Source organism: Mus caroli, unplaced genomic scaffold, assembly GCF_978045245.1.
Source record: "Mus caroli unplaced genomic scaffold, Mus_caroli_1 scaffold_9, whole genome shotgun sequence".
Taxonomy (NCBI): Eukaryota; Metazoa; Chordata; class Mammalia; order Rodentia; family Muridae; genus Mus; species Mus caroli.
In genome coordinates this window covers 1782446-1808137 of record NW_028227264.1, presented here as the reverse complement: position 1 = coordinate 1808137, position 25692 = coordinate 1782446, and the positions used below count along the sequence as shown (strand labels likewise).

The 25692-nt window shown below is 43.2% G+C and overlaps 1 protein-coding gene across 4 annotated transcripts in view; it reads right to left on the bottom strand.

The window, feature by feature from the left end:
* Window positions 1–25692, bottom strand: part of Ccdc170 (coiled-coil domain containing 170) — an 82571-nt gene that overhangs the window by 3287 nt on the left and 53592 nt on the right. Inside the window, exons 7-10 of one of the 4 annotated variants that reach the window (XM_029482616.2) lie at window positions 19119–19319; window positions 13920–14093; window positions 11117–11359; window positions 430–666 (exon numbers count right to left, since the gene is read on the bottom strand). In XM_029482616.2, coding sequence (XP_029338476.1) covers window positions 430–666; window positions 11117–11359; window positions 13920–14093; window positions 19119–19319 — 855 coding nt within the window. Of the gene's footprint in view, window positions 1–429; window positions 667–11116; window positions 11360–11381; window positions 13128–13919; window positions 14094–19118; window positions 19320–25692 lie in introns of those variants that run through there. The other 3 variants (XM_085842599.1, XM_085842600.1, XM_085842601.1) reach the window with 3 other exon arrangements.

Here is a 25692-nt window from a genome sequence, read left to right as displayed (position 1 = left end):
AGGCAATCCCCAGACAACTATCAAATGCATCTTAAAGCATTTCATCCCCCAGAGGATGGATTCACACTAGCTTTCTAATGCTTTGATAAGAGCATTCGTTTTTGTTTCTTTCTTATAGTCTATGTCATGAAGCATGAACTGCTGTTCTTGGCCAAGAAACTCATAATGATTATTGGCTTGCCAAAAAGATGCTGGGGAGTGGGCAGATCTGTTAAGATGATATAGAAATCTCTACACATTGTGTTGGAAGAAATGTATGAATAACGCTTTCTTTAGAGGCACACATACAAAATTAGAAGGCCACATGGGAGCTAAGCATGGTCCTGCACACGGATGGCATACAAGTTTGCAAAGCAGTCCAAAGCATTAAGTAGGACTATGCATATAGCTTTTCAACCGTCCTGTCCTGTCCTGAAGATTTGTATCTACCTGCTGTCCTCTCTTCTCTGCTTCATCCAAAGACTTCCTCAGGGTCTTCAGTTCAAGGCTGGCCAACTCTATCATGGCTCTGCTTCTTTCCTGGTGTGCTCGAACCTCCTGCTCTGTGTTTTCCAGCTCAGACATGACCAACATGAGCTTTTTCTCTGCATTCTCCTTCATCTTCTCTAGCTCGTCTCGGGATTGATTTAAATCTTCAATGGCTTTGGTCTGTTCCAAGGTTTTAATCTAAGAAGTCAAGAGAATGATGGTCATTTCCCTTGTACTTTCTTTTTTTTTTTTTTTTTTTTTGGATTTTTCAAGACAGGGTTTCTCTGTGTAGCCCTGGCTGTCCTGGAACTCACTCTGTAGACTAGGCTGGCCTCAAACTCAGAAATCCGCCTGCCTCTGCCTCCCAAGTGCTGGGATTAAAGGCGTGCACCACCACTGCCCAGCTCCCTTGTACTTTCTTAAGAGAACTGGATACAAAGATAACTGGGAAGTCAGTGGAATTTGCTTAACTTTTTTTATGAGTGAACAATGGACTTCATCCCAAGCAGCTACACAGACCTTATAAGATAGCATCGGCTGGATAAACATGACTTCAGTCCTTATAGCTTATAAACAATAGAGTGGAGTACCCTTATTTAAAACATCAAGCCACTAAAATGGCAGGCAGCATGGCTGGAGTGAGATGGCTAGAATAAACTCATATCTGGAGTGAGATGGTTAGAATAAACCTGGGAGCAAGTTGGATTTTCTGTGCTATCCAGTGGAACCCCATGCCCAATTGCAGATAAATAATAGCAGCAGCAAAATGCCTCCTCTTTTTGTGGCATCATAGGAGGGCCCCTCAGAAGGTCTCTCTCATTGCTGTAGGGGGGATCTCTATAGGCATTACCCATTCAGTAGACTCTCCAGATGTGGACATGAGGCAAAAGATGCCATTGAACCCTGTGCAGACAAAGGGCAGAGATGGTCCCCAGCTGGAGACTCACCCCAGCGCCTTAAAGCCCTAGTGGAGGTTCCTGGGATGGGAGATGTGTCCTTGGGAGTTTGAGATCACACTAACTGCTTACAAAGTAACTCAAGTAAGGAAGTGTCACATCCAGCACAGCTCCAAGGAAAGACCCAATGGGGAAAGTGAGGGAATGAAGAAAAGATGAAAAGACAGACAAACAAAGAGACAGATGACAGACAGACAGACAGACAGGCAGGTAGGCAGACACAAAAAAACTGGGATCAGATGGTCGGTGCTCTCTGCTGGAGTGACCACATTACTGCAGAAGCTCAGCATGCTTCCTCTATAGATTGAACAGAGAGGCAGAGCTATTGCATAGATCTGGACAAGAAGCTGTATTTCATACAGATGAACAAGCAGGCAAGGGTTATGATATATGGCTGGATGGAGGAGACAGGTTTGTTCTTGGAAGAAACAGTCTCTGTGGGGGAGTCATCTTCGGGCTGTAAACATCAAGAAGAAAGCTGTGGTGGTCATTTTCTGCACACATCATCAACAACCACACTCGGACTAGTGGAAGCCTTCGTCCTTCTTCCATGTGTCTGAAACTCTGAGTCTGTGGACATGAATCACAACATGGATGCTGTACAAAAGCATCCCTGGGTAAATTAAGCCAGGCACAATGGAAACTGTGATAAACATTTCACCTATGAGATACATGGAACAGGCTAACTCAAACAAAGGCAATAGGCTTTCCCAGGGCTGGGGAAAGGACGAGTCAAGAGTTGTTGTGCAATAGAAACAGCTTTTCAGTTTGTGGTGATGGCAAGGGCTAGAAATGGGTGGTGGTGATATTCTTACAGCCCTCTGGATGCACTCGGTGCTGCTGAAGTGGATACCGAGTAACAGCTACTGCGTTGGGTTTTGTAATATGCTCTTTCACTGAAACATTAAGGAATCTGGAATAGTTTTGTAACCGCAAAGATTTGTAAAGGACTATTAAGACTAAATAAACAGGCATGCTGGCTGTTGTAGCTGGTCTATTGACTGATGCTTCACTGAGGAATTATCTAGAGCCAATTGCCCTGTGGGGATATCTGTTCAGGAATGTCTTGATTGCCTTTAATTGAGGTGGGAAGACCCAGCCCAGGAAGGGCAGTGCCTTTAGCTAAGCAAAGTATCCTAGGTATAGGAGAGGGGAGACACCAAGCTGAGTGCAAGCAAGCAAGCAAGTGTGCACGCATTCGCTTCTCTTTGCTCTTGACTGTGGAGGTGACAGAACTGGATGCTTCAAATACCTGCCACTGTGACATCTTTGCAATGATGGGCTGTAACCTGGAATTGTAAGCAAAAATTAACCCTCATCTTCTAAGTTGCTTTAGGTTGAGCTACTTTATCACAGCAACAGATATAAAATTAGGATGGTGGTGCATGCTTTTAAAACAGAGGTATTAAGATGTGATGTTCAGGGCCAGCCTTGCCCACGCAGTGAGTCCAGATCAGTCTGGACTACATAAGAGATTACCTCAAAAAATCCAAACAAATAAATACAAACAAGCTATAAGACAATAGACACTGAGATGTTTACATTTAAAAAAATAAAAAGGGAAATTACAAACCTTCTCAGGGAGTTAGGGGAGGTAGGACCCTCACATGCTGCTGGATGGAATATAAAACGGTGCACTAATATGAAAGGTAGTTTTGAAAATGCTAAATACATGAACCATCCATCAATTCCCCCCCCCATAGCTGTAAGCCAGAGAGAAGGAAAAGCATATGCCCACACAAAAAGTTCATTACTCATAATCCCAAGTGGTGACCGCCCAAACATCCATCAACTGATGGATGGGAAAATATAGTATAGCCAAACAATGAACCCTAAAAAATGCCATGACAAGAGGATGAAGCCAGTTGCCAAAAACCACATGATTATCTTCTTATGAAAGAGACAGAGCAAAGGTCTGAGGCTAGTGGGAAGGAGGAATGGGGAGTTATAATTTATGGGTACAGAGTTTCTTTGGGTATGCTAAAAATATTTTGAAATTAGATACTGTTCAATAAGTCTGTAAATATACTTTTTTTAAAAACACAGAAATGCATATTCTGAAATGGTGGCACTCATTTGGAAGGTTCCAGAAGACTTTACACGATAGAGGAAATCGGTGACTGAAGGGTGTGCTTTTCAAAGCTACACATCTTCACAGTCCACTCCATATCCACCCTCCTCTACCACCACAGTGTCCTACAGACATTCACAGAACCAAGCAACTATAAACAACTATAAACTATAAACAACTCTGAAACTGTGAGCCAAAGCCTTCTCCTCCATCAGTTTGCTTAAATCAGGCGTTCAATCGCAGAGACGAGAAAGCTGACTACCAGGAAGGACTAGACTGATCCCCAGATCAGAATGCTGACAGAAAGTGGAGAGGCAGACAAGAATAAATTTGGACCACAGGTGGAAGCTGTAGTCAGGGGCCAGCACACTCACCTGGTGCTGACCTTATGATACATCTTCACTGTGACTGAGTTGCTGATGGGTGGATGACGCCCGGTGCCCTGATGTGAGGTTCTCAGTATCTCATTAGAAAATAAGAGGAAAACTAGGAAACTGCTCTAAGACATCATTTGGAGGAAATGTGACTGTCTGAACCACACAGGAAGTCTGCATCAAATGACAGTTGTTAAACTCACAAACTAAAATCCAGCATCACAAATCTGTAAAAAGCCAAATTTAAAAAAAAAAAAAAAAAAAAAGCCAAATTTCTTTTCCTATGGTCTGAAGGCTTGTGCCCTCCAAAATTCAAATGGCTGAGAAGTACTTAAAGAAGTGTTCAGCCGGGCGTGGTGGCGCATGCCTTTAATCCCAGCACTCGGGAGGCAGAGGCAGGCGGATTTCTGAGTTCGAGGCCAGCCTGGTCTACAAAGTGAGTTCCAGGACAGCCAGAGCTATAAAGAGAAACCCTGTCTCGAAAAAAACCAAAAAAAAAAAAAAAAAAAAGAAGTGTTCAACATCCATAGTTATCAGGGAAATACAAATCAAAATGACCCTGAGATTCCACCTTGTGCCAATCAGAATGGCTAAGATGAAAACCTCAAGTGACAGCACATGCTGGCGAGGATGAGAAGGGACACTCCTCAAAAGTCTTACATCCTAACCTCCAAGAGACACTGTGAAGGAGTGGGCTCTTTAAGAAGTGAACAGGTTGTGTTTCAACAGGAATAGATACCTGGGGTGGTTTGAACAAGAGTGGCCCCCATGGGCTCATATGTTTAAATGGTTGGTCACCAGGGAGTGGAAGGCTTTGATGGGATCCAGAGAATTAGGATGTGTGGCCTTGTTGGAGGAAGTGTGTCACTGGGAGCAGGCTTTAAGGTTTCAAAAGTCCAAGCCAGGCCCAGGATGTCTCTCTCTCTCTCTCTCTCTCTCTCTCTCTCTCTCTCTCTCTCTCTCTCTCTCTCTCTCTCTCTCTCCCTCCCTCCCTCCCTCCCTCCCTCCCTCCCTCCCTCCCTCTCTCTCTCTCTCTCTCTCTCTCTCTCTCTCTCTCTCTCTCCCTCCCTCCCTCCCTCCCTCCCTCCCCCTCTTTCTCCCTCACCCCCCCAAGGCTCAGACTGTAAAGGTCTCAGAAACTTCTCTAACACCTTTTACCATCCACCCCACCCATGATGATAATGGATTAAGTCTCTGGAACTGTAAGCAAGCCCCAATTACCAATTAAATGCTTCGTTTTTCTTAAGAATTGACTTGGTCATGGTATTTCTTCACAAAAAAAGAACAGCAACTAAGATGCTTGTATGCCCTGATAAACCAGATAGAGCTTTCTTGCCCCCTTACACCACATGAGGACACAGCTAAGGTCTTGTGTGAACCAGGAAGCAAGACTGAGCAGACATCAAATCTGCTGGCAACTGTCCCTTGGGCTTCCCAGGCTCTGGAACTCTGGGAACTCTGCTGTTTATAAGCCACCCAGCTTGTGACATATACTCGAAGACTAAGGCATTTTTCTAGACAGAGGCCAACAGCAATAGCAAGCATGCTTGACCTCATATCCACTGAGCCAGTTCTCTGGGGTGACACGAACTGTCTTGGGACTCTGACAGCAGCTGTGAGCTTGCAGTCTAGAAGTCAAAAGAACACCTTCTACAGCTCTGGAAATATACAGAAAATAAAATGCCAGACCCTGGGATGAGGGCAGCACAGAGAAAGGGGTGAACAAAATGGTGGAGCAGGTACTCAAAATGGGAAAGGCACAGGTCTGCATGAGCTGACCTTGGTGATTACTCATGGCTCCCATCCTGTCAAATCCAGTGTCCAAAAATCCTCTCAATGGTGGTAATTCCTGAGTTTGCTGATTCCACTGTAGTGAGAATTTCTTTGTTCCAAATTAAACCCTTTGGGGAATTATTAAAGGTGGTGTGTAGAGAGGATCTCTTATAAGCAACACCTATCAATAAAAAGCCTATGGCCGGGCTGGTGAGATGGCTCAGTGGGTAAGAGCACCCAACTGCTCTTCCAAAGGTCCGAGGTTCAAATCCCAGCAACCACATGGTAGCTCACAACCATCCCTAACGAGATCTGGCGCCCTCTTCTGGAGTGTCTGAAGACAGCTGCAGTGTACTTACATATAATAAAAATAAATAAATCTTAAAAAAAAAAAAAGCCTATGGCCAATGAGCTGAGGCAGGAAGTAGAAGGTGGGACACTCACAGGAAGAGAGAGAATTCTGGGAAATAGTGAGAAGGTGCGGGAGATTCAAGGGCCAGGCGCTAAGGAAGAAGCAGGCTAGGACGGAAGGGAAGGTGACTAAGCAGCACGTGACTGAACTCAGGATAGAAGAAAGGGGAGATCGGCCTCGGAGTGGGGTGCCTGAAGCCGAGGAGTAAGTAACCATGGAAAGACACAGAATAGATTGAATATGTTAAATAAGTTATAAGCTAGTTGGGGGGTGAGCCAAAGCTTGTGGCCTAGGCATTTATTAATAAACAATTAGTCTCCGGGTTGTCCTTACTGAAGCAGGGGCTAAGAAGGAAAACCTGATTTATTTTTTACAGTGGTGTGTCAAGATGTATGCAAAGTACCCTCCCACGATGCAGCTTTCCATTCAGATTGAGAAAACATGCTAAGATGTACCAGCGGTGATGGGCCGGTCACAGCTCAGAGACTGCAAGTGAGCTGTAGACAGTCCTAGTGAGGACAGACTCCACATAACCAGAGGCTTTATCACAACCCAGACGTGTCAGGTCCTTACATAGCTTAGGTCCCAGAGCCCTGACTTGGAGCAGCCAGAGGGTAGGAAATGGCAGACACATTTGCATACATCTAGAACTCTCAGATGGAGAAGCCACGGCACCCAGGAAATCAGTATTACATAGAGTTAAAAATTGAGGTCAGGCTGTTGCGTGGAGCTGAACATGGGGGCTGAACTACTACCTGCAGATAAACAAAGAGGGAGAGTTATTAGATACTAGTGAATAAGGAGGCAGACGTACCAAATCTCAGTGGGAGCAAGCGCTGTAAGGGAGCAGTCTTCAGGCAGTAAACAACATCCAGGGGGAGAAATCTAGAGGGGATATTCTCTGTACTGTCCAGTCTGACCACAGAAAGGCTTTGCCCACTCTCTGAGCCTCTCACTAGGGAAGGCTTTACCACAGCCATGGGCTGAGACATGAGTGCCTCGAGATGCCTGTGTTCATGTCAACTGCACACATTCACTCAGGACGTCGTCACTGGTCTCCTACTCAGAGGACTGCTTGGATTCTTTGTCAAGGGACAGGGGCAAGGAAGGGAGCGGCAAGTCAAGCCACCAGGACAGAGCTGGGAGCCAGCAGGAATGATGGAGACTCTAAAGTCAAGCCATCAAGCCGAGAGCAGATTCCTGGGAGTGGGGTGGGAGTGAGTTGGTTTCTTTATCCTCCTGAGGGAACTTCTCAGACCAGCTCAGAGTTCAGCAAGTAAGCAATTGGCCTTTAATTTTCCTCCAGCAGGCCAGAACTGGCCATAAACAAGATTAATGTGCCATCGGGAGGCCAGCCAGGACAGGGAAGGTTCCCAGGGTACCATTCATGGTAAACACTGTATGCTAGCTGCTTCCCAGGGAACAACTATGCAATCTAGTGGGCAAGTCTTTCTTACACAGACGAGTCAAAAGCCCAGACAAGAAAGGTGATTAAAGCTGACCTCTTAAGTGTTGGCTGACTGTAGGGTCTAAGTCTCCAGATGCAGTTGTCAAAGAGAGTGTACTAAAAGACCCTTACAGCTGTCAAGCACGAGCCTCTGTATGAAGTGGGGGCAGCAATGTTCTAAGGCAGTGGTTCTCTGCCTTCTTAACACTGTGACCCTTCTGTTCCTCATGTGGTGACCCCTACAACTATAAAATTATTTTCTTTGCTACTTCAAAATGGTAACCTTGCTACTCTTATGAATTGCAATGTAAATATCTGTTCATGCCCTGGCCGGGGGTCACGACCCATAAGTTGAGAACCACTGTTCCAGTGTCTTACTGGCCAAAATAGATGCTGGTCCACGCAGACGTAGCTCTGTGGGGGAGGTGTCCTACTCTGCAGTCTCTCCTCCCTCTTTGTCCCTCGTAGCACACATTCTGGGAGCTGGTAGCACAGTTACCCTCGCCCCAAAAAGCAAGCACTCTGCCTTTGCAGGCCCTGCCCCTTTGCAGTGAGAGAAGCAGTCCAGGCGGCCTGGGGGATTTAGAAGCGTTGACTCCATGGAAGGGGAGTGAAGGGCAACAGTGGCTGGCTTGGAGCTTGCTCCATGGGGAAGAACTTCTGGGAGGAGCTTCGGGGCAATGGATGTACGGGAAAAGTCAGAGAGGAACGCTTTGCTGCGGCTGGCAGTTATGGTCTGTTCCGATGCTTTCTTGGGAGACCACAAAGAAGACACCACTGGCTCTCCCATGGGGTTTGGAACTGATTTGGACCCACAGCTCCTACCAGGGTTAGGCCAGATGCTACAGGCTGACAGTTAAAACTCTCCACTAGATAGATAGTTAATCTTCCTCTTTTTCTCACCGGCCAGAATTAAGACTTATTCCATAAGCTGAGCTCATTTAAACAAAGTCAAGAGACTAAGTCCCTGCCAATGGAGACATAGAACTGTTATATCACTCCAAAAAAATAGCCAACAGGTTGTTTTTCAAGCCCTTCCTCCTGGCTGGCACCTAGAAGGAAGCTGGAGGCCCAACAAGTATGTGGGGCTAGGAGATATTTCTGAGGATGAGAGAGGATGGAAGCATTGGGTAGGATGCTCAAGTTGAAATCGGAATAAGCTGGGCTTCTGATGACCATTAAGGGGTCCTTGTAAATGTGTCACATCCATCACACACACACACAAACACACACACACACACACACACACACACACACACACAGAGTGCTGAGGATTTTACCTGAGGCCCATACAGGCAAGGCAAGCATACTGCCATTAAGTTACCACCCCAGTCCTTGACTCGTCAGTGAAAAAATAATTAACATTCTTCCTGTCTGAGCCTCTGACACTGTGGGATGTTTCTGTGTATTCTGTGGAAACTGGGGGCAGACAGTAAAGCCTCTGGCCAAGGAGAGGTTACACAAACCTCTTCCACATCGCCTAGAATTCTGCCACAAGATTTCAGTGCCTGCAGTCATTTATAAGGTGATGCTTCTGCCTAACTGTAACTGCTCTGCTGGTCCCAGGTTAATGAGAAAAGAATGGTGTGTGTGTGGGTGGGGGGGGTTAATGCATAAATCACACATTCACACAACCTCACGGCCAAACGACATCAGCATGTGCAAAGGGGTTCTACATTAAGAAGATAAAACATGTGCTAGAGCAAACTCCTTCCTTCAGGACGTGCTCAAAATCGGCCACCACGCCGATTCTTGTTAGTGGTGATTTTGGTGACACAGCATAACCAGTGTTAATATCATTAACTGTTTTAGTTTGAGTCTTCATCCTTTGATCTCTAAATTGGTTCTGGTTTCACAACGGCAAAAATGTAATGTGATTAAAAAGGCTACGTAGTCTTAAGTGTCCTAAGTTAGCAGCGTCATAAATTATTCTAAATTTAACACAAGAAGGATGATTTATGCAAAAAAAAAATAGCTTTGTCTTTCAAAAATACTTCCATAATACTTAGATCTGCATGCCAAGGTAACTTTCAATTTGATTTTTCTTGGTCTCGAACTCAAGGGAAACCTTAATACCTAGGTCTTACAATGAGATATTCAGATAACCTGGAGCCAACGTCTTCAGCCTTAGTTTTCAACAGACATGGAAATGTACATGAAAGCTGGAACACAAATATTTATAGCAGCTCCAAACTAGAAACAACTCAGACATCTATTAAATATTAGATGGTCAAACAGGAGGTGGTACATCCAAGTAATGGATTATTATTCACCCATCAAAAGGAAATATAGTCAACTTGGCTGGGCCACAAATGTCCCACATTTGAGAAAATAGTGTTCTAGATGTTTCCTGGAGGATGTTTGCAGGTGAGATTAAAAATAGGTCTTTTTTTTTTCTTTTGCTTCAATTGCTTTGCCAGCACAGACTCCCACTATGGAGCCTGGGATGTCTTCAAATGCATAATCTGCCTCCTGCCTCCTCCTGCCTCCTGCCTCTGCGATGTTACAATTATAATTGAGACTCTAAACCTTTTTCAAGGCAGATTTTGCCAGCTAATGTGGGTGGACTCCAATCAAATGGAGTCCTAAGTATAGGCTAATTAATTAATTAATTAAAATAAACCCCCCCTGAACAAAAGGAAAATCGCTAAGCCAATGTCCAGAACTGAACTATGTCAGATGTGAACTAGAATGGTACCTGTCCATCTCCCATGTCTGCAGGCCTTTTCCATGGGATGTTTTTGTACTGGCTAATTTTGTGTCAACCTGACATGAGCAAGAGCTACATCCTTCAGAGAAGATGAAGCCTCAATGGGGAAATACTCTCATAAGATCTGCTGTAGGCAATCCTGGGGACAAGGACCCAGCTCCCTGTGGATGGGGCCATCCCTGAGCTGTTAGTCCGGGGTGCCATGAAAAAGCAGTCTGAGCAAGCCCTGAGGACCAAGCCAGGAGCAGCACTCCCCCAAGACCTCTGCATCAGCTCCTGCCTCCAGGTTCCTGCCTTGACTGCCTTTGGTGATGAACTGTGATAATGGAAGTGTACACCCGAGAAAGCTTTTCCTCTCTAACTTATTTGCGGTCATTGTGTTTCTTCCCAGCAATAGTGACCCAAACTAAGTCACCACCCTAATTCTCAGTGAACAGAGTGTCTATTACTTTCTCATTTCCTCCTAAACACATTCCTGTCTAACAGAGTCCCCTGCCACTGGTCTGCAGGAAATGGAGATACTCGAAAGAGACACTTGCGTCTTTCAATCTGACCATCAGACTGTTGAAACAATGGACCCCAGAGAAATGGGAATTTCCCCAGGAATCTCACACATGGAGAAGAAAAAGGCCCCAGACAGCAGTCAGGTCACTTACACGATGAGACTTTACCCACTGAGCCATCTTGCCAGCCCCATCCTTTCCCTTCTTTTATTTGAGGCAAGGTCTCATGCAATCCAGGCTGGCCTTGAGCTATCCTTCTAACCAAGAGCGACTTTGGACTCCTGACCTGCCTGCTTCTACCACTCCAGTGCCAGTATTACAGGCACACACAGGCTGCCATTCCTTTGTGTGTACTTGGATGCACCTTAGCAGAAGGAGCAGAGGAAGGAGCCATCCACTTGCCTTGAGTTCATTGGTGTCTGCCAGTTTGGCTTTGAGCTCAGTGTTGTGCTCCTGACATGCACTCAACTCCTTCTGCATCCTCTCCAGCTTCTTCTCCAGCTTCCTCATGGCAAGATGGGCTTCGTCCCTCTCCACGGCCAAGGCTGAGCGCGCCTCTTTCTCCTGCTGCAGCTGGGCAATTTTCTGCCGAAGGAGGTTCATATGAACTTCTTTGCTCTCCAGTCTTTCTTTCTGAGTCTTTAGCTGGTTTGATACAAATGGATTTTTTTGAAGAAAAAAAAATAATTGAACAGTCAGTAAATATAAATGAATTACTCAGATAATGTCGATTTTTTTTATCTGTACTTCAATGAGACTCATTTGCAAACCATCAAAAAAGGTCACTGGGTTCCTTTCCCTGATTGAATTTTTGTATTCGTATTTTTTCCAAGAATTCTGTAGCTACAAAATACAGGACAAAAGAGCCCCCAGAATATATGAGGAAAAAAAAGTCAGTTCTCCACAGCTGCTTCATCCAATATTCTGTGCCTCATAATCAAAATGTAAAATTACTTTTAAGACGAATAAAATAGGCTTATCAAGAGCAGAATAAGTAGAAAATAATAAGACACAGACAAATCCGCTTCAGTGCTCAGTGGACTCGATCCCTGCACCATGTTTTATGAAACAAGAGCAGGGCCCCATCATACTGAAAACCTGCCCTAGCTAATCTGAGCCCCCTAGAACCAGGCTGAGGAGTCCCGAGGGTGCAGGCCAATGTATTCTTGCAGAAGGATGTACCAAGGAGACTTTTAAGGAAGCTTTATTTACAAACTTTGACTCTCAGAAACAGACTTCATGTTGATTTCGCTTTTTCCAACACTTTGTGTTATGCAGGGGTCCATGGGCTCCTCCGACCCAGCGGAGGGTAAGGTCTTGGAACGTCGCTTGTGCCGCCAATCGAGTTGATGAAGGGAATTTGAAGGGTTTGTAGGAAATGACTCTGAGGGAAAGCATCTCCTGGGCTCTGCCTATCACTTCGCCGGGCAGATATTAAATCCAGGCACTGACGTCTTTAATCGCAAACACTGGGAATGAGGATAGAGAAGAACTGTCGAATGCCCAGGCTGACGACCATAGCATTGTCCCTTAAGTGCTGTGACAGCATTGAAGGACTTACTGAAAAAACTACCTTGTGTTTCTGCCTAACTGTGACAGCTGTGTCCACACCTGGGTCACGCCTTAACAACCCTTTCCTGATAGTTCTCTAACCAAATCCCTTTTAACATTTTTGAATAATGGTTTCATTTGCTCTTTGAAATTTGCAAACATGTATATGATGAATTTTGATCTTATTGAAACCTTAGCCTACCTATGACACTCATCCTCTCTCCTACTCCCGCCAGGACCTACCACCTACCTCCTCCCAACCACAGCCCTCTGTCACCCTTATTTTATAATCATCATCATTATTATTATTACTCCTATTGCATTCCCACAGAATCTATTAAGTGTTGACTGTGTTCCCATGGGTGTGGCCCTATCCAGTTTTTCTAATACATTTTTATTTATTGTGTGTACGGTGGGGGCGGCACATGCATGCATGCCGCAGCATATGTGGTACATGGAGGCTAGAGAAAGTCTCTCCTCATGGATACCATGGGTCAAACTCAGCCTGCCCCAGCTCCCCCTCTTCAGCCACTTCATATCAAATAGCACTCTGATGCAAATGGCCACCGGCAGTTCTGTACACTGGTAATTGTAATGATGATATAATCCTTAAGAAGAAATAGCATTCGGTATTAAGAGAGGAAATCAATTCTCTGAGATGTGAAGAAAGAATTGTGGCCCATTTCGATGTCCCTGATGGTGAGCAGGTTTTCCGTTTTTTTTTTTTCTCTCTAGAGAGAGAGAGAACTCCTGACACAGTGGACTGTAGTAGAGTCCATGTGAGCACAGAGTTTATTCTATGAGACAGGAGTTCAAATTTTCTGCCTCCTATATGAACTCCTCTGTGGGGTATATGTCTTTCCTGTCATAATATGAAGAAACAGACAGAAGCATGTGATTTGCCCAGGTTACACCATCTGGCAGAGTCCAAGGTCCCCACTGTACAGCTTCTATACAGCTGTGATTCCCTGTACAGCTTCTATACAAAATGTTTCTCCTAAGAAGAAACATTATTATTATTATTATTATTATTATTCATTATTCATTATTCTGTGTTTCCTTTCTCACTCTCTGATGTTGATAATTGTAAGACTAATAATTGTGCTCTATCCCTTTTATTTGTTCTTTCATTCATTCATTGCTCTAAACTAACTCTGCCTTCAATGGGATGAAAAGAGAGCCCTTCTCTCTGCTTTCTGGCTCAATAGAGCTGGTATACACAGAACTGCTCAATGCTTCCAGCTTTCCTTTCATTCAAAAGAGCAGAAACTATGGATTTAATGTCTACATCTGTGAGTCTCTCTTGCAACCAGGTTCAGCCAGGAGAATTGTGACCATGCTATAAACATAACTTCTTCCAGAATCTCTTTTACAAGATATCATTTGCATCTCTGGCTTCCCTCTTCCCTTCCTCCAACCTTCTGTGTGAAACACAGGCAACTGGTTCTAGTGACTATTTTGGGCCATGGAGGTGAAGATCATGGCAGGGAAGTGCTGCCCTCAGATCTTCAGAACTGAGACTCCACTTCTAAATACATAACGTTATAAAATGCTTCTTGAACATGCTACTGATCGTGGTGGGAGAAGATCATTTAAACACTTGGGCTTTCTGGTAGTTTCTCTTCTCGGTACTATGAAGGGCAATGGTGCCTACCTTCCTCTGTAAGTTGTGAGCCATGGTCTTGTTTTCAATGACAGCATTGCTTTCAAGGCGAACTAACTGCTCTATGCGAGCTAGAACTACATCCAGACACATGTCAAAGCCAAGGTCAGCAGCTACGTGGCCCAACTTCATTTTCTCTGACAGCTGGTCCAGAAACTTCAGATACTATGCCCAAAAACAGAAATGAAGAAGGGACATGGAAGTTAATGTGTGGTCTCCTCAAATCCTTCTCTTTATCACAACCTTACAAGTGGTTATCTTTCAGGCCATCTCAGAGCTGTGCTTCTGACCTTTGAAATTTAGTAGTGAACATTTGAACACTCTTACTGATCTCTACCATCTTCCTGTCCAAACACTCTGGACTTTCCTGGACCATAACCTGGACATCAGTCTAATATCAAACACATTTTTAAGCTCTTCCATTTGATGAATGGGCTATACCTCTAATTCTACCCCTGGTCTCTCTTTACATATCTTAGCAAAGAGCTACTGAAGTCTTGCTTCTCCCAGGCACTTAGCTATCACTTCAAAACCAAAGTCCTTCATAAATACACAAAAGCTAAACAAGAGGTTTGGGGTAGTTTTGTTGTTATTGTTGTTGTTTCATTTTGTTTTAGTTAAAATGCTTTAACAAGGCTGGAGAGGCGACTCAGTTGGTAAAGTGCTTATAGTACAAGCAAGAGGACCTGAGTGTAAGCCCCAAAACACACATGTTTAAAACAGCCAGACACTTAGTGTGCCTCTGTAATTCCAGAATAGGTAGACAGGGCCAGGACTGTGCCTTGGGACTCACTGGCTAGCCAGGACAGCCAGATTAGCAAGTTTCAGTGGGAAACCCTATCTCAAGAAGTCAGACCAAGAACAACTGAGGAAGACACATATTTCCAACCTTTTGACTACTCATACACACACACACACACACACACACACACACGCACACGCACACGCACACGCACACGCACACGCACACACGGAGGGGGAAGCTTTAGGAAACGTTCTTTAAAGTGTTCCATTCAACATAAGTAAATAGCATTCTAAAGCAGAACTGTCTGAAATTTGTCAGTTTGCATTCATTTAAATATTTGACTTATTTTCATGTATGTTTTGCTCTTGTGTGTGTGTATGTATGTATATATGTTTGTATGTATGTATGTGCACCACATGCATGCAGTATCTGATGTGACCAAAAGAGGGCACCAGATCTGCTACAGTTTGAGTTCCAGACATTTGTGAGACACCAGGTGCGTAGGTGCTGACAGGGCCCTCTATAAGAGCAGCAAGTGCTTATAACCATTGAGTCCTTTTAGCCCCCACAGTTCATATTTTAACAGACTAAAGATCTTCCTTCATTTGATTGGTATTGTTCATCTGAGCATGTTCAGACGCAGAATGCTAACTGTGTGCTGAATGAGAGCTCCCACCACAGAGCATCATGCTCTGTGACAGTTGCAGAATTGGAGTCTAGCTCTGATATCGCCTTCTTGTTGCAGTAACTCCTCAGCATCTGGCACTTTCAGGCAATTAGATGTTGAAATGAGAATAATTTCCTGCAGTTTAAGTGTATCAGCTTAAAGCCCGGAACTATCTATATTTCAGTCATCAGGATGACATTATCTGTAAGTGTATATTTTCCAATTTTGTTAAGTGGCATACAGATAAATACAACTTAACCATCTGTATAAGCTGCAGTAACTACCAATACAGCATCATTCACTATGTTTTGATGCCACAGACAATTTTATTAATGTGATGTCACACTGTCAGTTCCTTCTTGCCCTGGTAGCTCTCCCTTTGGGATTTTATTTAATATCTTATCTGTGCTTGAGCATGACCTAGCTCCTACCGATTGTATTTTAAGTGGAGGAAGAAGATGTATGCTATAGATCGGTAGGATTAAAATGGCCGTCCTGCCAAAAGCAATCTATAGAGTCAATGCAGTCCTGATCAGAATTCCAGCACAGTTCCTCACAGAAACTGAAAGGGCAGATTTCACTGTGGAAACACACACACTCACACTCACACACACACACACACACACACACACACACACACAAAGATAGCTAAAAACAATCCTAGATAATGAAAGAACTGCTGGAGGTATCAGCATTCCTTATCTCAAGTTGTACCGCAGAGCTGCAGGAATGACAAGTGCATGGGATTGGCATAGAAACAGGCATGTTGACCAACAGAGTTGCATTGAGGACCCAGAAATAAGTCCACATGCCTACGGACACCGGCATTCAGACAAATTGGCAGACTACTGGGAAAAGATCTTTTCCAATTACAAATCTGAGAGAGGCTTAACATCTAAAATTTTAAAATCTCTTTCCACTTCTATATGTGGCCCATTTACTCTGTGCTACTCAACTCTACAGCAGGCAAGAAGGGATTCAGCTGGGACCAAACCAAGGCCCCACAGACTAGGTGGCTCTTTTAAGGACTTTTTTTTTAATTTTTAATATTTTTATTACATATTTTCCTCAATTACATTTCCAATGCTATCCCAAAAGTCCCCCATAGCGCCCCCCACTTCCCTACCCACCCATCTTTTAAGGACTTTAACTGGCCCATAAAATGACATTTGATGGAGCTGGAGACAGCCCAGCAAGTGAGGGTATGACCTGCTCTTGCTGAGGACCTGTGTTTGTTTCCCAGTACCCATTCAAGTGACTCACAACCACCTCTAACTCCAGCTCCATGGGATCAAATGCTCTCTACTGACCTCCTCATGCACCTACATTCATGTGTGTGTGTGTGTGTGTGTGTGTGTGTGTGTGTGTGTGTGTGTGCTATTTAAACTAAAATAAATATTTTTTTAAGATTGCAGTTGAAATATTTTTATTTCTTTTTTCTGTTTTTTGTTTTGTTTGGAGACAGGCTATCACTATGTGCCCCAGGCTAGCTTTGAACTTACTATGTAGCCCAGGCTATTCTCAATCTTACAGTCCTGTGCCTTAGTCCTATACAGGCATGCCTTACTGGCTTAAAAATCTTTACCTGTATAGACATAAAGGGCTGCTGTGTGTTTTATTCATTTGGATCACAGGTTAGGATGAGTTAGAGACCATGTGTTCCACTCTGTATTGCATGAGCCTAGATCATAATTACCACTTAATCTCTATACATCCTCACTTTTAATTTTACATGAACGTGCCCTTACTACTTGCATCTGTGGAAAACTCACTGTGGACATAATTAGCTTATGTAATTTGCTTTCATAACTGAAAACTATTTTGGCATAATTTCAATTAAGACTAGTAATACATTTATATGGCAAGAAGAGAAGAGAAATCAACCTACACAAAGACGGGTCCTAGGGGCTCACATTTGTAATTCTACCACTTAATAGGGAGGTAAGAGAATTTCCACAAGTTCAGGATCAGCCTGTGCTAAAGAGTGAGTTCCAGGCCAGCCTGAGATACAAAGTCCAAGGCCAGCCTGAGCTCCAGTGTGAGGTCCTGTCCTTGACAGAAGAAGAGGGAGAAGGAGAAGGAGAAGAAGAAGAGGAGGAGGAGGGAGGATCATGTCCCCATAATGGAAGAAAGAAGTTGCTATTCCTGCCACATCCCACACCATCTCCATCAGAACACTAGTTATATTATTGAGTCGCTAGTCCACCTGCCTCCTGTGGACTGGCATCTCTGCATATCTGATGCCCCAACATAGCCATGGCACTACTTCCTCAATATATATATATATAGGTTCGTTGGTTTGGTTGGTTGACTAGCTGGTTCGCTGGTTGATTGACTAGCTGGTTCACTGATAGGTTGGTTGGTTGGTTGGTTGGTTTTCCAAGATAGGATTTCTCTTAGTAGCCCCGACTGTCCTGGAATTCACTCCATAGACCAAGCTGGCCTCAAACTATCTGCCTCTGCCTCCAAGGTGTGGCCCCCACAGCCTGGTTCCTCAGTTTCCTTTAAGTACAAAGATGATAAGGAGATAGTCTCCCAAGTACAATTGCCTTAACCAAAGAGTATCTGGCACAACAAATTTTGTCCCTACATTCTTGGTCCTCTGTGCCTCCTTTTCTGTTCATGCCCTCTCTCCCATGGACCCTGGTAGCTCACAAGTTCTGACCTCTTCAACATTACCAACAAAACCTTTCTTAAACCCTGGGTTTTTTTTTTCATTCTTCTCATGATTATGCACCCTTCCCTTCTATCCACACTGAGCACAGAGCAAGTAGGCCCACTTACTCACTGTTCTGTAAAACTACCTCAAAGTTATGATGCCCTCCCCATACTCAGGTCCTTAGAGGGGGACGATTCTCTCACATATCCTTGCTTCCTCTAACCTACTGGCACTGTCCCTTCAGGGCATCAACTCCACCAGTCATGGATTGCTCAACAGTGGATCTAGGTTCTGAAACCTGTAGGATCAGACAGTGCTGTCTCTGGGTGAGCATCAGGGACAATGTCAACATCACTTGTTTATCCTTTCTTTTTAACTTTTGAGGTGCTGAGTTAAGCATATGTTCTACTGCTGTGCAGCACGATCACACAGGACCGCTGTCATACAAACAGCCTACCACCAGCAAAAGCATCATCAGGCAGCAGGTGGCTGCATTGTGATGTTCACAGTAATTAGTTATACTTTATATTCTATCGGAGAAAAGGGATCTTCAGATCTAAAAAGATCTCCACATCCCATCCTCTCTGTCATAGCCCCACAGAGAATGCCACATTCTACCATGGGTAGTAACTCACTTTGCATGCTCTGAAGATAGCATTTACAAGGCTTCATGCCTTTGTTTAAACTGCTTCCCTCTATAGCACCTGCCTCTTCCCCCACTATAATCCTATTTATCCTTCATAGATAAATTGATCTACGTAAAATCTCCTTATCCAGAAATGCCTATAATACTTCATTAGTACCATGGCAGCTATAACATCTATGCTAGTACAGCAGGGTATCTTAATGCCTGTCTTGTCTATTAAACACTGAGCCTTTAATAATAGAAACTATGGATCATACTTCATGTATCCCAAACCTACCAATATCTTAGATAACGGACATACAATAAATATATACCAGGTTACCTGGGTTGACAATCAAAAGAACCCTAAACAATTGGGATTTGCTTGTAACTCAAGACATCATCAGTATAAACACTGCAACATTCAAGACATTCTCGGGTAGTTTTAGCATATGACAGACGTTTTCGCCATGAACTCGCCATCCCATTATTACTTTTTGCTTCTCTAGAAACAAATTGTCTCTCACGACGTCTCCAGAAAGCAGCTCTCCCTCCAGGTGACTCAGCTGACTCTGAAGAGCCTCCAGCTTCTTTTCTGCCACATGGGCCCTCTGTAGGGCTTTCTGGTGAGACTCAGATTCATTTCCCAACTTCCCAACAAACTCAGAGATCTGGGCTTCAAGCTGAGAGGCCATCTGGAAACAAAGACGGAGAAGAAAGCGAAGCCTTGTTTAGACCCAACTAAGTGTTCAGATCCATCACTCCATCCAAGAAGCATAACTACTATGGCACCCACTGCCAGATTCCTTGTAAAAATTACATTTAAAATAGGTCATTTTGTAGCTGTGTTTTCCTCTGTTTGAAATCAACCTGTATTTGTTATTGTGGTGACTTGAATATGCTTGGCCCAGGGAGTGGCACTATTAGGAGGTGTGGCCTTGATGAAAGAAGTGTGTCACTGTGGGGGTGGGCAATGAGACCCTCCTCCCAACCACATGGAAGCCAGTCTTCTCCTGTTTGCCTTCAGAATAAGATGAAGAATTCTCAGGTCCTCCAGGGCCATGTCTGCCTGAACAAACACTGCCACGCTCTGGCCTTGATGATACTGGACTGAATGTCTGAGCCTGTAAGCCAGCCCCAATTAAATGTCGTCCTTATAAGAGTTGCCTTGGATTAAAGGCGTGCGCCACCACGCCCGGCATAAAAAGTAATCCCAATTGGATTTTTTTTTTTTTTTTTTGGTTTTTGAGTGCCAGGACAGCCAGGGCTACACAGAGAAACCCTGTCTCGAAAAAAAAAAACCAAAAAAAAAAAAAAAAAAGAGTTGCCTTGGTCATGGTCATGTTCACAGCAGTAAAACCTAAGACAGGCACCAGACTGATAGTGGTGGATGTTCTTCATTTTTCCATAATTCCTTAAACAACCTAAGTTGGTAAATATTTACAGATATTATTTACTTACCTCCATAACAGTTATAAACTTAGAGGTTTCGAAGCTAAGCTGGAAGGGGAAGAGGTTCAGACAAAGTAATTTCAAGAACCACAAAAATATCATTTCCCTAGAGAGACTCTTCCACCACATCTAGTTGATTAAAGATTGTGTTTATTTATCATGAAAGACAGCTGGAGGGACTTCTATTTATACTTCAAATGAATATTGGCTATTCATAGCATAGACTTCAGTGGTATAATTATATAATAACATTATCATTTTAGTATCTGGAAAGTCTGAAAGGTCAAATTCTTTTTAATATGGTGACATCAAACATTCCCCCAGCATTTGCATCCTTTGCAGGAATCCCTGTCTTTTGTCTTGATGGTCCTGTTCCCGGAAACGAAGAGCAAAAGTCTAATCATCCACTTAAAATGCACTTTCAGACCACCCACATTGATTTTTGTGAATTTGGTTTTTAGGAAATGTTGCACACTATAAAAGTGAGATAAACGACTGGTGAATAGATCTGTTTCTCTTGCTTTTGGAAGCAGAAGGGAAAAGTGTGATGGATGTTTACAGAGCACTACAATGCTAATCGCCTTGGCTGATTTAGCTTTGTTACAGTCTAAACTAAGAACAGAAAACAGGCTCTTCCCTGCATCCCTACTCATTCTAGAGAGATGCTAGCGCAAGACACTAAAGCTGCTGTCAATTTTTTTGAAATACTATTATAGGTAAGATTTGATCTGGCTCACTATCAGATCTTCAATGAAGGCCCAATAAACATAAATTAGAAAAGAAAGTCCACATTTACTTGAGTTTTCATTCATCCCTTTGTAATATAATACAATTCAATAAATATGTATTGTGAAATAGTCATTAAGGGCCAAAAATAAAAATCGGCAAAAAAAAAGAAAAAAAAATCTGTGATCCTCCAAACAAAGACCATAATTATTAACTTGTTTAAAATAATGTGTCAGTTTTATATTGTTAGGATATAGTCAAGATTATGTCATGTATACAACTTTCTTTTTTTTTTTTACCTATTAGCAGTTTAAAAATCATTTTATATCCTTCAAAATGATTAGCATTTCAATGGTTGCATTAAGACTCCATCATGAGGGGCCAGCGGCATGGCTCAGTTCAATTCCCAGAGCCAACATGGTAGCTCACTCCGTCTGTAACCCCAATCCCAGGATCCGGTGACCTTTCCTGACCGCCAAGGTACATACATACACATATATAAAGGCAAAGTACTAATACATTAAAATAATAAAATAACTACATTATTGAAAAACTTTCAAACGAATCTATCACAGAGCTGGGCACATAAGCCAGTTGTTCAGCTCGTGTCTACCCTGTATGAGCTTGTCTTCAATATCTATAACAATGCACCATTAAAAACAAAACAGAACGTTCTCAGCATTGAAAGAGAGAAGCAAGACTGTCGGGAGTTCTAGGCTAGCCTGATCTACAATAGAATGCACCTCAATATCCCAGCCCCAGCCCAAGCATCCCTATATAAGAAAAGAGAATGTTTCTTCTGGTGATTAAAGCTGTCTAAATACCAGGCAGCAAACAGGTAGGGGGCCCAGGTCAATGGAGAAGGCCAGAGGCCTGTCATCTACTTGTCCTAGAGAGGACCCAAGTGACACCTGGAGGAAGCTAGACTGAACAAACTAAAATCTCCTTCTATGCTTTTATGGCTTTCAGAATACCAAGCTTATAATACAATTCATTCTGTACTTCAGTGAGTTTTCACATCAGTGTCTGGCGGGAAATTACTCACAGCCATATTTAAGAAACTGTTTTTCCCCAGGGAAAAATGTAATATCATCACAGATCAAAAGATGCTGAAAAGCCTCAATGGGCATTGTCAGTTCCTAGAACCAGCACCATGCATGTGCAGTCCATGTCCCACTTCAGTACAGTATGTCTGTGTCTGCACCAGTATTTCTGCTCCAAAGTATGGGTTCAACCCATCATATGTTCTTTCCTTAAAGAGGTTTTGTTTTTAACCTTCGGAAATTTCCCTCTGCTGACCAGATGTGGTGACCTATCTTACAATGCCAGCACTTGGGACGTGGAGGCATAAAAATCAGGATATACTTGACTACAAAACAAGTTCCAAGGCCAGCCTGAGCTAAATGAGATTCCTATCTCAAAATAATAAAAGAAAAAATTTTCCTGTGCTTCCCAAACTTTTTACCTATAGTCTTTGGTCAGTTAGAAATCTTTCTATAGAAGCCACATCAGAGACAAAAGCATTTGAGTTAAATAAAGCCAAGAGAATCCTCCCTGCACACCACCTGTGTAGACCCGAGAATGCCCCCAAAGAGCCTTGAAATTTGAACTCAGGCCACTTTGCAGACTACTAATAAATAGGTGTTCTTAAACTTCTGTTACATGTTTTTCTAACATATAAACATAATAACATCTAAAAAATCTTTTTTGAATCCAGCAATAGGACCTTCCTCTGAAGCAGAGGGTTTCAATCAGGAATGACTGTGCTCCTGACAGGGAAGCATTTGGCTATGTCTAAAGATACAGGGGTTGTCTCAAATTGATGCTGACGGTCCCACTGGAATCTAAGAGAAAAAGATTAGAGATGCTACTAATGCCCTAGAACACATAGGATACTGCCACCACCTGCCACACACACACACAAACACACACACACACATATGTGTGTATATATATATATATATATATATATATATATATATATATATATATCATGCATGCACACACACACACACATTATCCCATACAGAGCAAGGTATGATGGTGCACACCCAGAACCCAAGGAGGCCAAGGCAAGAAAATCATGAGTTCAGAACAGTCTGGCTACTCAGCAAGATCTTCTCTTCTCTTCAAAATAAATAAATAACAAGACTATGCAGTCTAAATATAAACAGCACCCTGGTTAAGCATCCCTGGTCTAAGATATGATAAGAGGTTTTTTTTTTTTAAGAGAAAATTAAATTTTGCCAGAAGCAGAAATTCAAGGAAGAAGTAGAGATGACTTACTACTGAAGAAGTGAGGGACGGTGTCCTCTAGTCTACTAAGAACTGGAAATCTAGGAGAGAGAGGATGGAAAGCCAAGGAAGGAGGAAACAAGAAAAGCAACATCCTGAGTGTAAGAACACACAGGAGATGGACTCGGAGTCAGGACAAGCCTGCCGGGCCGTCACACAGTATGACCCAACAGCTGGCTGCCTGTGTCCAGGGCACTGGCAGGGACAAGTGGCCTCCTCCACACAGATTTATCAATTTGTAAGGAGCCCACTGTTCAAAAAACATTTCTAAGATGATGTGCAGAATCCATTTTCTCCTGATTTTACTTGAAGAGAAATCACACAGGACACCAGCTATATGCCTGATTTGGGGTTTTTTAAATGGGAAGTGTGGCTTCCGAGAAAAATTACAGGGTAGGGGAGACAGAGAAAGATACTAAAAAGACAGAATCATTCTTATTTGTATGGGGAGGGAGAGAGGCACAGAGAGAGGGGGGGTGGAGCAAGGGAGAGAGGGAGGGAGAGAGGGAGGCATGACTAGCCCTATTTCACTACTTTGCTTTAGAAAGTAAACATAAGCATTATGCTGGCAACTGTATGCCATGGTTCTCAAGCTGGGATTAAAAGAGCAAGGGAGAAGCCGAGATACATAGAATGAAAAGCAATAAAATGGGGGGGGGGTGATATTAACTATTAAAACACCCATATCACCACTCAGGACAACTTCCTGAAGCTCTTCCCAGTTCTGTAAGTGATTTCTTGAATCCATTGAGTAAACTGAGCCACAGGAACAAATGGACCGACCCTCAGTGGTGCACATGCATTACAGGCTGCAGCCCAACAACAAAACAAAACAAAGTGCATTGGGTAAAGAGGCCACAGACTGCTTGCAGAGCATGCATGCATTTTCTTCTTTACTTACAAATGCATTCCTAAACTAACTTTAAAAAAGAAAAAAGACATTGAGGGGCTGATGAGAGGGCTCAGTCAGTAAATCATTTGCATTGCAAGGACCAGGACCTAGATTCAGCCATCAGAACCCACACAATAGAAGCAGGACGAGGTGAAGTAGAGAGAGGCAGACCCCTGAGGCTCAATGACTAGGCAGCCTAGCCTACTAGTAATTTTCAGGGCAGTGAGAGATCTTGTTTCAAAAAAGAAAAATAACTGGATGGTACCCGAGGGACAATGCTGACCCAAGAGTCACAGTGTCTTCGCTTATTAAACACGCACACATGCTCACACACACATACACACACACACATGCTCACACACATACATGTTCACACATGCTTGTATATACACACACACACATGCTCACACATACACATACACACATACATATACACACATGCTCTCTCTCACACACACACATGCTCACACACCCTCCACATTCACTTACTCATAAAAAAAATTAGAAATTATTGTGCAAATTTAAGGTATATAAAGATGCTCTAAGATATATACTTAGTAAATATCTTAGAACAGATTAGAGACTATACCATCTCCCTATTACTATTTTTACTACAACATGGATGAACCTAGGGGACACTGTATTAAGTGAAAGAAATCAGACAAAGAAAGAAAAATATTGCATGATCTCAGCTATACGCAGATTCCTTAAAAGGAGAAGAAAAGTCAAATATAAAGCACTAGACAAGAAAAACTACAGTTACAAGGGACAGAAGGAGAAGAGAGGAGGAGAATACAAAAGACACAGAACTGACCTGTGCGTAAGCGGCATCTAAGATGACTTAGCTCCTTTGAATGAGTCTAACATCATAAGAACTATCCATAGTGCGATTCTACAGGCACCTGTGTGGTGATTAGAATAGATATGGTTCCCATAGATTGATGTGTTTGAATGTTTGGTACATAGGGAATAGTACCATTAGGAGGTGTGGCCTTGTTGGAGTGGGTGTGGCCATGTTAAACAAAGTATGTCACTGTGGGTATGGGCTTTGAGGTCTCTTCCTATGCTCAGGCTCTGCTCAGTATGAAAGAGAGCCTCCTTCTGGTTGCCTTCCAATCAAGATGTAGAACTCATGGCTTCTCCAGCACCGTTTCTGCTGGGATGCTGCCATGCTTCCCACAGTGTTGATAATGGTGTACACCTCTGAAAATGTAAGCTAGCTCCAATTAAACTGTTGTCCGTTATAAGAGTTGCCTTGGTCATGGTGTCTCTCCACAGCAATGAAATCCTAAGACAACACATGATGCCATTTACTTTCAAAACTCACTACCTAGGATACACATCATAATCTGGCATCGACCATCCCATAACAGTCTGGGCTGATGTCAACTCCACTAAGTAGAGCGTTCTGGACAACGACAGTTGTTAACAGTATGAATTATGGATCTGCTTTATAGCCAAATGGTCTGTGTTATTATTTATTAAGTAGATCTGCTCACTGGTTCTCCTGGGCCTCAGCACAGTGTGCAGAGGATGGAGGGAAAAAGACATGGCAGCAACAGTTAACATTTGTTGTTTTGATTGGCCGACAACAACTCTTCCACTGAATGCCTCTAACAAGCAATAACCTCGTGAGGCAAATATTGATAACATTTGCTAGCAAGACTTGGCCCGGCCTGATATTTCAGGACAGCAAACCCGCA